The sequence below is a fragment of the Apteryx mantelli genome, chromosome 16, assembly GCF_036417845.1.
Source record: "Apteryx mantelli isolate bAptMan1 chromosome 16, bAptMan1.hap1, whole genome shotgun sequence".
NCBI lineage: Eukaryota > Metazoa > Chordata > Aves > Apterygiformes > Apterygidae > Apteryx > Apteryx mantelli.
This window is the reverse complement of record NC_089993.1, coordinates 3,941,369-3,957,059: the sequence shown is the minus strand read 5'-3', so window position 1 is coordinate 3,957,059 and position 15,691 is coordinate 3,941,369. Positions and strand designations below refer to the sequence as shown.

The window sequence follows — 15,691 nt, the reverse complement described above, 5'->3', positions numbered from 1 at the left end:
CATGGATGGGATTTTCCTTCCTTAGGAAGGAAATTCCTTCCCTTTTTGTTTTGGTTTAGTCTTACTTCTCACAGGTCTAGCAATATTCTCAGGAACAGCCTTTGCCTTTTCAGTCTGTATGCTTCTCCTGGGTTAATGTACTTTAGGTAATTTAAAGAGTACCCCAAGGATGTTAAAGAATTAAGAGGCCAGGAGGCAGGAAAACACAAGTGATGAGTTGGCCCAGGCCAACCCCACTGCTGCCCGCTATTCAGAGAAACTTGGGGCAACTTGTAATAGAGGGTTTGGGTTTTTTTTTTTTTTTTAATGTAAAAGTCTTCTGCTGGTCTCATTGGCAATCAGGACTAGAAATGAAATGATACAAGCTCCTGTGGCAAAAGCTCTTTTCTCCTTTATTTTAGCTAGCAGGATGGGGGGCTGTGCTGACTGTGGCAGGGAGTCCCGAAATGCCATGGTGGAGGGTTCTTTGGGATCATGGGTGCTGAGTGCTAAGCAGCAATAAGAGATGTTTCTTGACTCAGTTGCTGGCAAGCGTGTGACTGGCAGCAGCCGGCGACAGTATTTAGCAGGAAATATTAGTCATGGGAGGGGCATCAAGATTTGTGACTGGGATAAGTTGGGCCAAGATTTCAACCCAGAGCTGGAGGTCCCTCAATCTGCGGATGAGTCACACTGAAGATCTGCAGAAAATGTCCAGAGGCCTTCCTGGGAGGGCTTCCACCATGTTTAGTGGGATTTGCCTTTCACCCGTCTGCATACTTTTGTTCCTGAAGGAGTACTGCAGCGTCTGAGGAAGATCTACCACTCCTCCATCAAGCCCCTGGAGCAGTCCTACAGATACAACGAGCTGAGGCAGCATGAGATCACAGGTAATGCTGTGGGCACCGGGAATCCCTAGCACCATCAGGTCACTGGGCTGCTTTTAGACAACAGCACAGAGACAGCAGATTGTGGAAAGGCTCACATAGTTTGTCTTTCTTTACAGCTTCCCAAGAAGGCCATGAACATGCTGGGCTTAGAGAATACCCCCTAGTGAACCCAGCACCCAGGTGCACCCTGTAGTAGGCATTCCTACATCTGCCTTATCCCCCCTGCTGTCAGGACCATCTGTGTAGGCTGAGCATTGAAACCTGCCAGCTCTGGGTCCTCCACCTGCTCAACATCAGTGCTCTGTACCCATGCCAAGTAGAGATCATGACCCAGTGAAGCAGACTTGGCAAGAGGGCTTAGGATCTCTCAAGGCTGGGGATGAGTTCCCTGGGGGTTGTTGGAGCTGGCACCCTTCCTGTTCAGTACAGGACACAGCCATGAGGGCAGGGTATCCCTCAAGCTTGGCAGCTTTCACTGGTCCTGGGACCTAGAGATCCCACCCCTTGGCCATTACAGACATTTGATCAGGTGAGCAGGCCTCTGTGATTATGGTCATTGGCTTGCCCTGAGCCCCAGTGATGTATGCATCCTTCCAGAAGAGGTAAGTGCAGCCTTGACCCCAAGACACTCACAAACTTCAGGAGACTCACGTGATCCATATAATATAGGCAGCCCCATCTCGCAAGCATAAATGGGTCAAGCCCAAGTCTGAGGTCCCCTGCTTGAGCACCATCCTGAGCTGGAGTCAGAAGGACCATGGGGACCAGATATCCCCCACGGCTGCACCTTGGCAGGCTAGGGAGGGGATGTCTGTGTCCGGTGGCTGCATGCTCGCATCAGCCACCTGTTGGGGGAAGCTCAGAGGGGGCCATGCCAGGGTCCCACGTAGTACTAGGGTTTTGCTTTCCTCCCCGACTGTACTCACGGCTTTGGCCTCACACACCCTGGAGCAACACTCCCTGCTCCTGGCGCAGCAGGACCCAGCTCACCCTCCACACCACACAGGCCTTCCCTTCGCAACTGGGCTCCTCTCCTCCTTCAGTGCATGAGTCCCAGGTTCCTATCAGAGGCCCCATGGGACACAGCCCCATAGAGGGTGAACCCCCTTAGTGCCATTTTACAGGCACCCCTATTGCAGCCCAAATGCAACTCCTAGATCAGCATCAGACTTCTGACATTCTGTCAGTGGGCTTGAACAACTCCATACCCAGCTGCTCCATCTGCACGCAGGGTCCCATGTTCAGCTTAGACCCAGCAGGGAGCACAGGGTCCCCTCTTTATACAGAGCACCCTGGATGTTGGCACCACCCACCGGTAGGGATTCTGGAGCTGGCATTAGCAGGTCTTGTGCAAAGCATGGGACCTGCATAGCTGCCTCCCGTAGCCGGCTCTGTGTTGCTGCCTTTGCGATGCCTTGGCCTGTCTCATGCCGTGTGCTGCTTCTGGCAGTTGGGGGCCACAACCCGCTTGCTGTGTGGGAGGGTAGCTGGGAGGGGGATTGTCACAGCATCACACCACGCTGCAGCTGGCATGGAAGCGGTGCCCCCCCAGAGCCTCACCCCACAGCTGCTCCATCACCCACCCACCATGCTAGGCCTGTGCCCCTCCTCACGCTCCCGCCACAACACTGCCATGCGCCCTGGGAAACGAGCGCCATGAGCCGTAGCGTTGTTACCCCTGTACCCTGGTGTCCAGCCCCACAGCCTCTTGGGCAATGATACCCGAGCACCAAGGGCAGCGCAGCCATGACCTGTCCCAGCCATCTTCATTCTGGAGTTCACAGGTTGAGCAGCACCCCAACCTCATCCCCAAGCTGCTTTTGTCCGTGAGGGTGGCCGTACCAGCATCTGCATTTACTGTGAGCTCATATTGGGGCACTGTGTTTAGGAGAGAGTTTGAAGTTTCAAGTACAGATTTTGGGCTCCAAGCCCTTCCCCTTCTCTCCAATGTTCACTTCCAGAGGACACAGCCCCCAGCCCCGGTGCACAGCTACAGCCTATTTCTTTGCTCACAGTGTCCCAATCTGCACTTCAGCTGTCCTATGCCCAAGCAGCCACCAACCTGCTCCCTCTTGGGAGCACCCTGACAAGTGTTTCTCAGGCCCCTGCTGGCTTCTTCCCTCCCAGTCCATGAAGAAATAACCACCAACCCTTGTGTTTTACAACCCGGAACCCCTCTCAGTCACATCTCCTGATGAGGTTTCACCACAGACAGCAGCTTCTGTTGTTCCTAGCAGCACAACAGTGCTTAATAGCCCATTCAACTTCACCGCAAAGAACTGCACAACACACCTCTCAGGCTGACAGTCCCCCAGGTCAGCTCCCAGCTTGAGAGCCCAGCCCAGCACCCTCCTGGCACCACATACGTGGTCACAGAGCTAGTTACTCATGGTCACTGCTTCCAAGATGCAAGACACACAAACTCTGCAAGCTGGGGAAGGATATGTGGACACTGCATTGCCTGCAGTCCTTGGTTCAGCCAGCTCAGCACTTAGCAGCTGTGAGAGGCCCTGACCACGATCCTGCCAGAGCTGTTTTTCCTGCCACCAAGTTTCTTGAGAGCCTCTGACACCCCAGCCCTGGCCTAGCAAATAGAACCAGACTATGGAGACAAAACTCAGCAGCTTGTCTTTAATACCCACAGACAAGGCTTTTCTCAACTCCTCATTAGTAGGGTAGTTAGAGCTGCCTGCAGGTTAATTAGAGGGTTGGCCCATGGAGCCCCCTTGACTTTGCAAGCCCAGTGAGAGCACAGTGGGGCAGAGGGAGCCTTTTCACTGGCTTCCTCGGTGTGGTGGGATGAGCCCCTGTCCTGCCTGTGAGCTGAACAGGTTTAAAACAGTGGTGGTCCCCCCACAAACAGGGAGATGCCCCAAGCCTCTCCTCCTGCCCTGACCCCCCCGTCTGCAGGGGAGGCTGGACAACACAGAGCTGCCTGCTCAGCTGGCCGGAGAGGAGCAGGACAGCTGGGACAGTCACAGGGCAGGAGTGTCATGGAATATGTATGACCTTTGAAGGTGTAAGTCAATATAGAGGGGTGCTGTCACAAGCACCTTTGCCCCTCCATTACACGGCAGCCCTCCATTTTGTCTCCCTTCCCACAGGCTCTGTTCTGGCCTCCTCTCCAGGGCTGCAGCCGGGTAGGCCTTAGCTAGGGTTTGAGCTGAATGAGCTCCTTCCGGCCACGCACACTGGCCAGCGTAATCCAGTGAGCCCCTCTACTGCACAGCAGCTCTCAAAAACACCAGCATGCATGAGTGTCACCTGCCCCAGGTGGGCTGTGACTCACACTGTGAACCTGCCTGGGACTCTAAATTGTAGGGATGCTTCTTGTTCAGGTGCATCCCAGAAAATTCACCTGGAAATCCTCTGCTTACAGTATGCTTAACCCTGGCAGGTACCATCTCCTTTCCTCTGCGTGCCACCCTCTCTCCTGTACCCACGAAGCTGCTGCATTTGCCTGGCTTGTGCTGAGGCGCGTCTCTGCTCTGCCATCATGCTCACGTGCGCTTGGGTCTCTCCAGTCGGGTCTGCCTGTGCGCTTGGTCACTGTGGAGTCACCCTGTTGGCATTGTCCCCAGCTCAGGAGTGAGGGAGTCTCACAGTTTGGTGACAGGAGCTTGCTGTGAAGTCATGCCAACTTGTGGTACATGCTGGAGACCCTAGTTATTGTGTACATGCCAGTTAGCATGCTTGTATCGGGAATGGCCTCCTACCTGCCACCTCCAGGCACTCTAGGGATGGATACAGGTAACCACATTCATTGGGGACAGTCAGGACACTTGTCTAGGTTTGTTGCTGTCCTGTACATGGCTTGTTCAGCTCTGTTTGCTTGGTGGATGTGGCTAGGAAAGGTGATAACTCTGCTAAATGAGGCAAGAGCTTTGGGAATGAAGGAGATCTCAGACAAGTGCTAATGTGCGAGACACCTCTCTCTGGGCTGCTCTTACAAGCCACATGGCCAGTGTGCAGGGCAGACTGGGTTTTAATTCTTTTCTCAGTAGCTGCAGGTCTTGTTGCTCACAAACTGTAACTCCTCCTTTCCTGCTGGACATTGTGGCTGTCCGCTGGCTCTTTCTGCCTACAAGAAGGCCATGGCCAATCTTCATCCCCCTCTTCAGCCTGGGCCAGACCCAGCCAGCCAAATTCCTTCTTTGACTCATGGTACCTTTTCTCTCTCCCCGTGTCCCCTGCTAACAGCTTACCCTGGACGCACCCTGGGCTCCTCCGCCACAGGTTGGTATTGCTGCCTGCTACCTGCATGCTGCCAGCCACCGCCTAATCTCTTCGCTGGCCTCCAGCTTTCCTATTCACCTGCCCCTAAAGAGCCCCACTTCTAAGTCACTGACCAGATCCCTGTATTCACCATCCTACTGTACCAGGCAGAGCCTGGGGTCCTCAGCACTTTCCAGAGCTCAGTGTGTGCATTGCTGCACTTGCCTGTCTCAGCACCAACTCTGCCCAGCAGCTCTACATCCCAATTGCACCTTCGCTCCATAGAACATGTGCCTCAGGGTAAGCCAGAGAAACTTTTTGGAGGTCCCCAGCCTGCCCAGGCCTTCAAACCTTTCCCTCACAGGTTGTCTCAAGAGGCTGCAGTGCAAGTTCCTCTAGTGATGGTTCAAAGGCTTTTGGGGTGGTCATGTAGGTGGATCTCTAACACCAAGGCAAGAACCCAAGCAGCAAGCAGAGAGCCACCAGAGGCAATCTGTTCCAGCTCTCCACCCTCCTATGTGCAGAAACTTTCCCTAATATCTAACCTTTATGCCCCTGGCTGCAGTTTAAGCCAATGACCCAGCAGCAGCTGTCCCAGTAACATGGCCTGGCCCCTGCATGACAACCGCACCCCCTTCCAGAGCCAGAGCTGGCTCCTCTCTCTGGGTATCATGCTGTCAGGTCCTCCTGGGAGAACCAGCTTGGAGAAGCAGGGGATGGGAGAGAGGCCGAGCAGGGCCAGCAGATACACAGCCGTTCCCCTGGGACCAGTGCTGGACCTTGGGGACAATGTTCCTGCTGCAATATAAGGCAGTAAAATGACAGGGAAACCTCAGCTTCTGGCTCTTGTGCCCTAACCTGCAGCCCATGCTCATAGGATCCTGCTGAAACAGGCTCCTCCAAACCCTGGCCCCAGACATGGCAGAGCCCCACCAGGGCCTGGAGGGCCCCTGGCTCCCAGTCATGCCAGTGTGCTGGCACTGGAGAGGACTGTCGCTATATAGGGCTTATTTAGATAGCTATATTATCTTCATCCCTAGCTGCACACACACGCACACACACACACACACACACTTGCGCGCATGCCATATGTGTACACACACACAGGGAGCGTATGCACAGAGCACGACACAGATGCGAGCACAGACAGTCTGTATCCATGATATCTACGTGTAGCTTCTCCCTCCGTCTGCAGGCACACCAGTACCGTGCAGATAGATGGGTGGCTTTTGAAGCTTTCAAAAGGGAGCTGGCCAGCCCTCGGAGGGCTGCGGGGTGATGTGTGCATGCAGCAGGCAGAGTGGCCGACAGCATTTGGGATACAGGGATGGGTTCGCTGGGTGTGTGATGGCGAGACACTGCCCAGGCTTTCTAACCTTCCCAGGTGGCCTGGGGACAGAGCAAGACCTTTGTGCCTCTGGCTCAGTCCAAGCCAGGAGAGGAGGGAGGTTTTGCCTGTGTACTCCGCTCTGCTGTGCAACCTAGGGACAGACCACACAACAGGATCATCATTGCCCCAGCGAGGGTGAGCTGATGTCAGGGCACTTCTTCTGGGCTTGAGGATGAGGCAGGAGAAGACCTGGCCTGGGGCTAAGCCCAGGCCCCCGGAACAGCAATGTTCCCACCTGAGGGCAGCCTAGCATTGCAAACAACATGGTACAACCTCCCATGAAGCCACTGCCTTAGGAAAAAAAAAAAAATCCCTCCTTGAGTGAGAGAAGCACTTCTCTGTCCTCTTCATCAGGGTGGTAAACCTCCCAAGAGCAGAGATCCCGTATCCAAACTAAACCAGCATGGAGAAACCACGACTTAGTTGTCCAAATTGCTCCGACCCCCAGAGCTGGACAGTACAAGACAAATGCAGCCTCTGCAGAGGGAGATGTGATCTTTCTGGCCTTGTCTGCCAGGTGCTTCATGGTACCTCAGCATGTTCCTTACCTCAGAAACCCCTGAGCTTAGAGAAGCAGCTGCTTTGTTTTAAATAGGACCACAGATGAAACACGATGGGCTGCAAGGCCTGAGGAAACCCCCTGCGCACATGCAGGGCCTGATTGTGCATCAGTGTGAGTCTGGTTCTGCAGACACCACCTGGATGTGCTTTCCCATAGACATGGCTTGAGCTGGAATGAACATCAAACTGTGAGCCAGGCTGGGCTGGGAGCAAGCAGCCACAGGGTGGCTGGAGAGAGCCACAGTGATGAAGCTGGCAAGATTCCTGCCTTGGAGCTGGCAAGGAGGGAGTCTCTTTTCCCCTGGACAGGACCATTAGGGTGATGCAAACTGGTGCTGAATGGACATAGCAGGGGGAAAGGGCTCCAGGTCAGCACCCTCCAAGGTGGGAGACATGCTCTGCTTCTCCAGTGGCAAGGAGGGTCTGTGCATGGCCTCACATCCTCTGCAGCCCAGGAGCTGCTGTGGTGGCCCACTGTCCAGAGAGCCTCAAGGATCCCTTGCCCGGCACATCCCGCACAGTCCATGGGGGGGCCAGTGCCCAGAGCAAGGGAAGGGAGGGACTGGCTGAGCTGTTAGTGACCCTGCAGAGGGGCTGCCCTGCAGAGCTGGGCTGCGTGCCCTGCTGCCCACTACGGCACGGTGTGTTGCCTCTCCGGCACATGGGTTAGGGCAGGCATCAGGACTGCACTAAACAGTGCATGTTGCACCCTGAGAAATCCACACGATCCATGAACCAGAGACCCAGGGATCACTCGCTGCCTGCATTCACACAGCCACACCTGGAGAGGAACATGTTATGAAAGAATGCACGGGGCCCGCCTCAAACCTCTGGCACAACATCACACATCACAGGGGATAATAATAATAATCCGAAACCCAATTAAAGCAGGCAAGTGAACAGAGCAGTAGTGACACAGTGGCACAGAGGAATGATTAATAACGAAAGTCCAAGATTTCAACATTTGTTTTCGTCCCACATGAGAACACAAAGTCAGATCCCAAAGCTTTTGGGGAGACAAAACCAGGCAGGTTGTGCCTTCCCCAGCCCAGCTCAGCCGGGTGGAGGGAGAGCTCGCGGGAGCGCATGCCGCCAGCCAGGCCTGGCAGCAAGCGCAGTTCTGGAGAAGCCCACACCGCTGCTCCCTGCGGCACTCCCAGCAAGCCAGCATGGGCATGGCCCTTCCAGGAGTGGCATATCCCTGTCGTCAGTGAGCTCGGGGAAGGGGCCCTGAAGGGAGGAGAGGCATGGTTTTGATGTGATTGATATCTTGGTTATTTCCACCCTGCTGCATTGTCCTTAGGCTGGTTTTGGCCAGTGTTGGCCAGCCCCACAGTTCGTGGGCAGGGTTCAGAAGTGAGCAGGGGTCAGGCCATTCCCACTAGTTTGGAGGTGCCTGCTCTGCTTTGGGGGAGAAGAGCGTTTAGCTGTATGGACACAAGCTACCCCGCATTTGGCATCCATCTGGAGAGCTGTCCACGGCCTGGTCCCTCCACCAGTGGAGACCTGGTGCCCAGCCTGGCCTTGCGACATGCAGAGCTGGGGAGGGGGGTGCTGGCATGCTCTGCCCAACTCCTACACCCATGGTCAGGTGGGTTCGGTGCCGAGCCACCATGCAGAGCTCTTCAGCACCCTTGGGAGCTGGAGCATAGCGCCATATGGGCTTTGCAGCCCCCCCCTCCTTGGCAATGGATCCCCTGCTTGCTGGAAAGCTTCCTCACCCCTGAGTGGGTGGTAGCCATGGAGCAGTGACTACGGCAGCCGCCGCAGTGCGGTCCCTCGACCATCGCAGGGAGAATAGCTCTGTGCTGGGAGCGGGACTGAAGGGAGGGATGTCGAAGGCAGTGCAGGGTCGCCCAAAAGCATTGCCTCACCATGGCCGAGGGGGAAGACTCAGCTCTGGATGCTCCCAGCTCCTCTGGTGCCCTCCAGCCCCCCACTCCATAAAACTCCTGCTTGCAGTGGTGGGATGGACCCTCGGCCATCTTGAGTGCAGAACTGGGATGGGGAAAAAGCAGGGCAGTGGTGGAAAGGTCTCTGCGGGCAGCGTAACATGTCTAAGGGCAGGAATACAAAACTGCTCTTCCCCTGTTTTATCCAATTCCCCTTCTGCCGCCCTGCTCTTGGCAGCATGTCCAGCTGCGACAAGACACAGGGCAAACACAAGGTGTTTCCCAAAGGCCAGCAGCCAGGAGTGCCAGCTCCCATTCCCATCCTCCCCCAGCTCCCAGGGCCAACGGCAATCTGCAGGTGCCTCGGTTTCTCCATCGATAGCACCCATGCCTTCCACCCCTCCGGGCACAACAGGTCCCCCTCCCTCGAGGTGGAGTCCTAGGCAGGGCCAGGGGATGGTGAGCATGATCCCACTCGCACATGCTGGGGAAATATCGCGACACATCTAGTAGCAGAATTGGCTATTTTAATACACTCCTTGACTTACTTCACTCAGGAGTAGTCATGCAGACCTGTTGCCTGTGTCATGCATCCAGAATAGGGTCACAGCCACCTTTTGCAGGGCTTTCACTATTACACAGCATCGTGGACTGGATTTTGGTTCTTGGTGACAACATGTAGCACCCCAACACCCACGCAGGAGCCTGGCAGGCCCTGAATGAAACCTCTGGGGCCTGCCCCATGGACAACCCCCCAGGAGGACATGCAGCTGCAGGTGTCTAATGTCTGCAGAGGTGCCAGTACTTCTCCCGGTGCACCTCTGATGTGCATACACAAACCTCTTCCTGCAGCACTGCATCCCTCAACAAGGCAGAGAGGCAGGGATTGAGTCTCAAGCTGTAGGCTCCCGCCGCTGATCCTGCCTGTGTCCAGCTCCTCAGCCACAGCACGTCCCTGTCGGGAGCAGACACCCCATGTGCTGCGTGGGGGAGATGCTGTGGCAGGGTGACTGCAGTTTACTCTGGTCTCTGGCATATACAAACACGGCTCTCCCGGACCGCTTCCTGCCCAGACTGTCTGGCTACGTCTGTGCTGGTGCATGAAACAGGGACAGGAAAGGTTCCCACGATTGGGAACTCATTTGTCCACTTACTACCTCTGTTTCTGGCCTGATTGGGACCCGAGCTGACTAGCAGGCTCCCAACCATCCTGGTCACAGTTTAGGGGCTGGCATGGGCCAGGAGCTCCTCGTGCTTGGCCAGCTGCACGTACAAGTCCCCGGGGCTGACGGAGTTGAGTGGTGTGGCTGTTCTGTGCCAGTTGGCCCCAGGGCCAGGAAAAAGCATCTCTTCTTTGGGCAGTGGTTATTTATGTGCAGGGCTACAGGCAGACCCTACATGTGGGGCCAGGACTGGCCTCACAGGGTCCTCGTGGATCCAATGCCAGCCCTTACCTGCAGTCTTTGAACCCTTTAGCAAACTCCAGGACTTTCAGAGCGTGGGATGGGGCTGGTAGTTAATTCTTCTGCTTTGTTCCCCCATACCCAAAGCGGGGCTGTTTGCCCCATTGCCTGAGTCTGCACTCCCAGTGCCTGGACTGGTGCCTCGCTGCCAGTTCGCATGACAGCAGGGACCCTCTGCTTGGTTACAAGGCTGGGAGCCACAACCTGGGGGGCAGATCCTTGGGAGGGTTTGGTGGAAACGCAGCTCTGGCAAGCAAGCGCCCAGCACAAGGCTCAGGCCTCGCTTACCAAGCGCTGTGCCATGAGGTTGCCCCCCAGCTCCTTTTGCACGAGGCATTGACCTAACTGCAGCATGGCCACGTCCTTTGCATGTCCAGGGAGTGCTTTGCAGCGTCCACCTTCAAGCAAAATCCCCCCTGGAGCCAGCCCAAAATTCACCCCAGCTAAACTAAAGCCAAATCAAAACAAAATTTAAAAGGCCTTCAAGTGCTCCCATAGTCTAAGAAGGGCCAAACCTCAGAGGACATCAGACAAGGTTCGACCTCACTGCGGGAGCTGGAGAGGAGATGGGGGTCTCCCCCAGTGCACGGCAGCTGCGGGCTGCCCTGGTCCTACGCTCTCGTCCTGACACCATCTGGGGCTGCAGCCAGGTGCGTCTGGCAGAGCTGCCCATGGCCCCGGGCTCCGGGGTGCATAGAGGCACAGCCAGACGGTTGGACATGCAGTGATGCAGGCTGCCCAGCTGGCAGGCAGCAAGCGGGGTGTGATACCCCCCCGGCAGCACCCGGGCAAAGTTGGGTCAGAGCCTTTCCGCCCGCTCCCGAGCCGCTGCTGGCGCTGATGCACTGCCGGCGGCTGCAGCTCTCCCCAGCACAACCTTGGCCATGAGCTGACACTTGCGGGGCGCTGCGGGTGGGCGACGGGCTCTGCCGCAGCACGGCGAGACGAACCGTGTGCGCACGCAGGTCTCCGGCCCTTCGCTGGGCCGTGCCTTGGCTCAGCGCAGCGCTCGCGAATGGCTAGCAGCATTGGGACTGGGAAAGCGTCCCCGAGGGGGGATGTTTAACCGAGCCCTTGGAAACCAGCAGCGCTGCCGCGTTTCTCAGATGGGATGTTCATTACAGCAGGGAGTTAAAAGTGCGGCAGCGACGGCTATTGTTTGTTCACTTCCTCTTGTTATTTCCCCTCTCCGCAGATGGGGAGATCACTTCCAAGCCGATGGTGCTATTCCTGGGACCGTGGAGCGTCGGCAAATCCTCCATGATAAACTACCTCTTAGGGCTGGACGACACTCCCTACCAGCTCTACACAGGTATCTCACTCACTGCTCCCGCGCTGTTCTGCCAAGGCATGCTGGCGCTTGCTTTTCCGCAGCCACATGGTCAGCGGGTGACAGCAGCGATTCCTGGTCGCTCCTCTCCGACAGCCCCCAGCTATGACAGGGAGGCTGTGATCCAGCACTGGGTTCATGCCACTCAGCTCCAGGACCAAGTAGAGAGCGAGGCAGGGCAGGTCTGCGCTCTGGCCTGGGGCCTGCCCATCTCCTCGGCGGAAGAGGAGAGTCCCTCTCCCTGCAGCATCCCCCCTCCTGCAGCCCAGGGCTCACCGCCTCCAACCCGTAGGCACAGTGCAGCAGGCAGCCTGCAAGGCCCCAAGAGCAGGAGTCTTTAGCAAGGGGAACTCACCCTGTCTTCTCCCTCCTCACATGGAAGCAATTAATTCACCCTCCAAGGAGAAAAGCTCTACCCCTTCTGTCCTTTCTGCTCCCACGGGTCTCACCTTGCAGCTGAGGACAGATTTCTGCAGCCCGCTCAGTGCTGGGGTAACGAGGGCTCCTGGGAGCTAAGCAGGAGGTGGTTCTCTAGGGCACCTTAACAGCCAGGGCACGTCCAGAATGGTTAGTCCCTGCAGAAAACAGTGCTGCTGTCATTTTCTCAAGAGGCTTGGCAAGAATTTCACGGCCCTGCTGCCTGCCTCCTTCCTGCATCTCTTGGCAAGGCAATGGTGCTCCTGAGTTCCCCAGCTAGTCCCAGGTGAGTCCCTGCAATTTCCACTGAGCAGCATGGATTTTACAGCTCTCTTGTTCCTCTTGTTGCTGGGCAGGGGCAGAACCCACCACCTCTGAATTCACTGTCATCATGCATGGCCCAAAGCTGAAGACCATTGAGGGCATCGTGATGGCTGCTGACAGTGCACGCTCCTTCTCGCCCCTGGAAAAGTTTGGGCAGAACTTCTTGGAGAAGCTGATAGGGATAGAGGTGCCTCACAAACTCCTGGAGCGAGTCACCTTCGTGGACACGCCAGGCATCATTGAGAACCGCAAGCAGCAAGAACGAGGTAGGGATTTGCTGTGTTCATCTAAGGGACTCCAGAAAAGAAGCTATAACAATGTAAGATAACAAAGAAGACTGAAGTGCAGTGAGGAAGAGCCCTAGGCTACAAAAAGGGTGTATTCTCACATTGGAGGGGATGGCTAAGTTTGTCTGTGCATGGCTATGACAGTAGCAGCCAGGGCCTGGGGGACATACCTGATGATCATCAGCTAGAGCCGCCTCTTTCTGTCATTTGGAGGTGTGACAGACAGGAGTTTTTGCAAGATGTTTCTGGGGGATCGTCACGCTGTTGATTGTCTGCCTTGGCCCATCATTTAGTATCCTGTTTGTAGCTCTTGGAGACAGGCTTTGCCAGTGGCTTGTGCTACAGCAGGACCCAGAAAAGCACCATGACAACACATGCCAGGGTAGATTTGCAGGGCTTGCTGACCCACTTACTGCCCACTGGGGAAAGCAATGACATGGTGGATATCTGCTCATAGGAGCAGCAGGAATCTGTGACCAGCAGCAGGGAGAAAGGGAAGTTTGGAAGTGTCTATGAGGGAGATCAATTCCAGGTGAGGAGGAGAGCACCTCTTGGAAATGCCCTCCATTCCCACTGCTAGGGGAAAGCAGCCTCTGGGAGCAAGTGTGGGAGTGAGGTGCCCATCAGTGGAAGCTTTAAATTCTCTCCTAAAATCTTGTCATTCTCTGAATATAGCAGTGTATTTACTCCTTAAAGCAATGGAGCCATCTTCACCTCACAACTTCTGTCATTGATGAAGGGGGAAATCTTGGTTCCCTTGAAGGCAAGGCCAAAAGCTGCACTGACTTTGCTGGGGTTAGACCATGAATGAAGGTCCCAAGATCAGCATGCAGTCCCAGTACACCAGCTACACAGGGATGGGTCTCCATGTGTTTGAAGTGTTCTTTGCACTTGAGAAACAGATTCTGTGCTGTATGGAAAGTCCAGATAGGTCTGGGTTGGACAGGGTGTGAGACATAGCAGGCTCAAAGTTTATCTATTCTTTGACCTGAAGACATTCAACCAGTACTGGCCATTTCTGCTGGATTTTTCTCTCTCCTCTCCCCAAGGTTACCCATTCAATGATGTGTGCCAGTGGTTCATCGACAGAGCTGACCTTATCTTCGTTGTCTTTGACCCTACAAAGCTGGATGTGGGCTTGGAGCTGGAGATGCTGTTTCGCCAGCTGAAGGGCCGTGAGTCTCAGATCAGAATCATTTTGAACAAAGCTGACAGCCTGGCTACCCAGGAGCTTATGAGAGTCTACGGTGCCTTGTTCTGGAGCTTGGCTCCTCTGATCAATGTCACGGAGCCGCCCAGGGTGTATGTTAGTTCCTTCTGGCCCCATGAGTATCAGCCAGAAACCCACCAAGACCTGTTCCTTAAAGAAGAGATATCACTCCTGGAAGATCTCAACCAGGTGATTGAGAACAGGATGGAGAATAAGATTGCCTTCATACGCCAACACGCCATCCGGGTGCGCATCCACGCCCTTTTGGTTGATCGTTATCTACAAACCTACAAGGACAAAATGACCTTCTTTAGCGATGGAGAACTGGTGTTCAGAGACATTGTGGAAGATCCTGACAAGTTCTTTATTTTTAAGACCATTCTGGCAAAGACCAATGTCAGCAAATTTGACCTCCCCAACCGTGAGGCTTACAAGGACTTCTTTGGCATCAATCCCATCACTAGTTTTAAGCTGCTGTCTCAGCAGTGTTCCTACATGGGAGGGTGTTTCCTAGAGAAGATCGAAAAGGCCATCACTCGTGAGCTTCCTGATCTCTTGGGAAGCATCGGCTTGGGGAAGAAGCCCAGCATTCTCTCCTGCGACATTACTGGCTGTGGTGAAACCCCAAAGAATCGCTACAGGAAACCGTAACGTGTTCTGTAATATAACCATTCATGTGTTCCTACTGGTGAATGAGCTTATGTCTTATCTGTCCAAGAAGCCATGGTTTATTAACCCTTTGAGTGCCACACTGGCAAAGGCTACTGTACGATGAGGACTTTGAGTCATTGACATCAATGGCAGGGGAAGTTGGGTGGGCATAAGAAAGAGAATAAAAACTGTGAATTCCTGACATTTATCTTTGTTCTTTCAAATAGAAGGCAATGTTTAAGCTGTAAGTATGAGCGATGCATGGTGAGCTAGAACTGTAGCTGCTTTTTCACTGGTGCCGAGATTCACATGTGTGAACAAGAATTTCAACCTCTGCAAGCACTAAGCCAGCAGGGAACAAGAAAGAGGGCATGACGTGAGGGCACAGAGGAGAGTGGTGACACAGCAATCCGGGAACCACCGGCAGCCCTGGGGGGCAAAGCACTGGGCAGGGTAGGAGAGGCCAGGTCCCAGCTGTTGTTTTCAGGCACAAAAATCCCACAAATCTCTGCAAATATTGATCTTGTTTTCCTTTCTAAGACTTTTATGTCACCCCGTGGAGTTCTCCTTTCACATAACAACTGAGCTTAGCTCTGCAGCCTTCACCTAGGTGTTAGCCTTCTCCTGCATCATGAAGGGATTCAGTCCCCCAGCTGGCCATTTGCAGGGGCATTTGTAGCTCCAGACAGATAGCTGCAGTGGGATTTGCAAGTCCACGTCAGAACAAGAAGTGGGCTGGAAGCAAGCCCTCAGAACTGGCTGAGTTCTGCTTAAGGAGCAAGGGAAGCACCCTAAGTCACAAAGCCCTGCAAAGAGCCATGAGCAGGTCCCCTCTCTCTGGGCTGGCACAGAGGCAGGGTGTTTAGTGTCCGCATGTGCCATTAACCTCAAAAATCCCATGCTGGCAAGTCAAGCCTGAGTATCAGTAGGGCTCAGAGGGTTAATTGTTTGGCAGTTTGACCTTGTTTAAGTCATTGTTGCATGCTTTCTCCAAGTCAGATCCCTGTGGTTTTTTGCTGTTTGAAGGGAGAAGGGAATGCCATTTTACTAGCCATACCCTTTTTCCCCTCCGCTAATCTGTT

The 15,691-nt window shown here is 54.7% G+C and overlaps 1 protein-coding gene across 1 annotated transcript in view; it reads left to right on the top strand.

Annotated features, from left to right (window-relative positions):
• SRL (sarcalumenin) overlaps window positions 1-14,813 on the top strand; it is a 33,110-nt gene extending 18,297 nt beyond the window's left edge. Inside the window, exons 5-9 of the mRNA XM_067306537.1 lie at window positions 774-869; window positions 5,070-5,105; window positions 11,586-11,702; window positions 12,494-12,727; window positions 13,798-14,813. Coding sequence (XP_067162638.1) covers window positions 774-869; window positions 5,070-5,105; window positions 11,586-11,702; window positions 12,494-12,727; window positions 13,798-14,609 — 1,295 coding nt within the window. The 3' untranslated portion in view covers window positions 14,610-14,813. The remainder of the gene's footprint in view (window positions 1-773; window positions 870-5,069; window positions 5,106-11,585; window positions 11,703-12,493; window positions 12,728-13,797) is intronic.
• The last annotated feature ends 878 nt before the right edge of the window (window positions 14,814-15,691 follow it).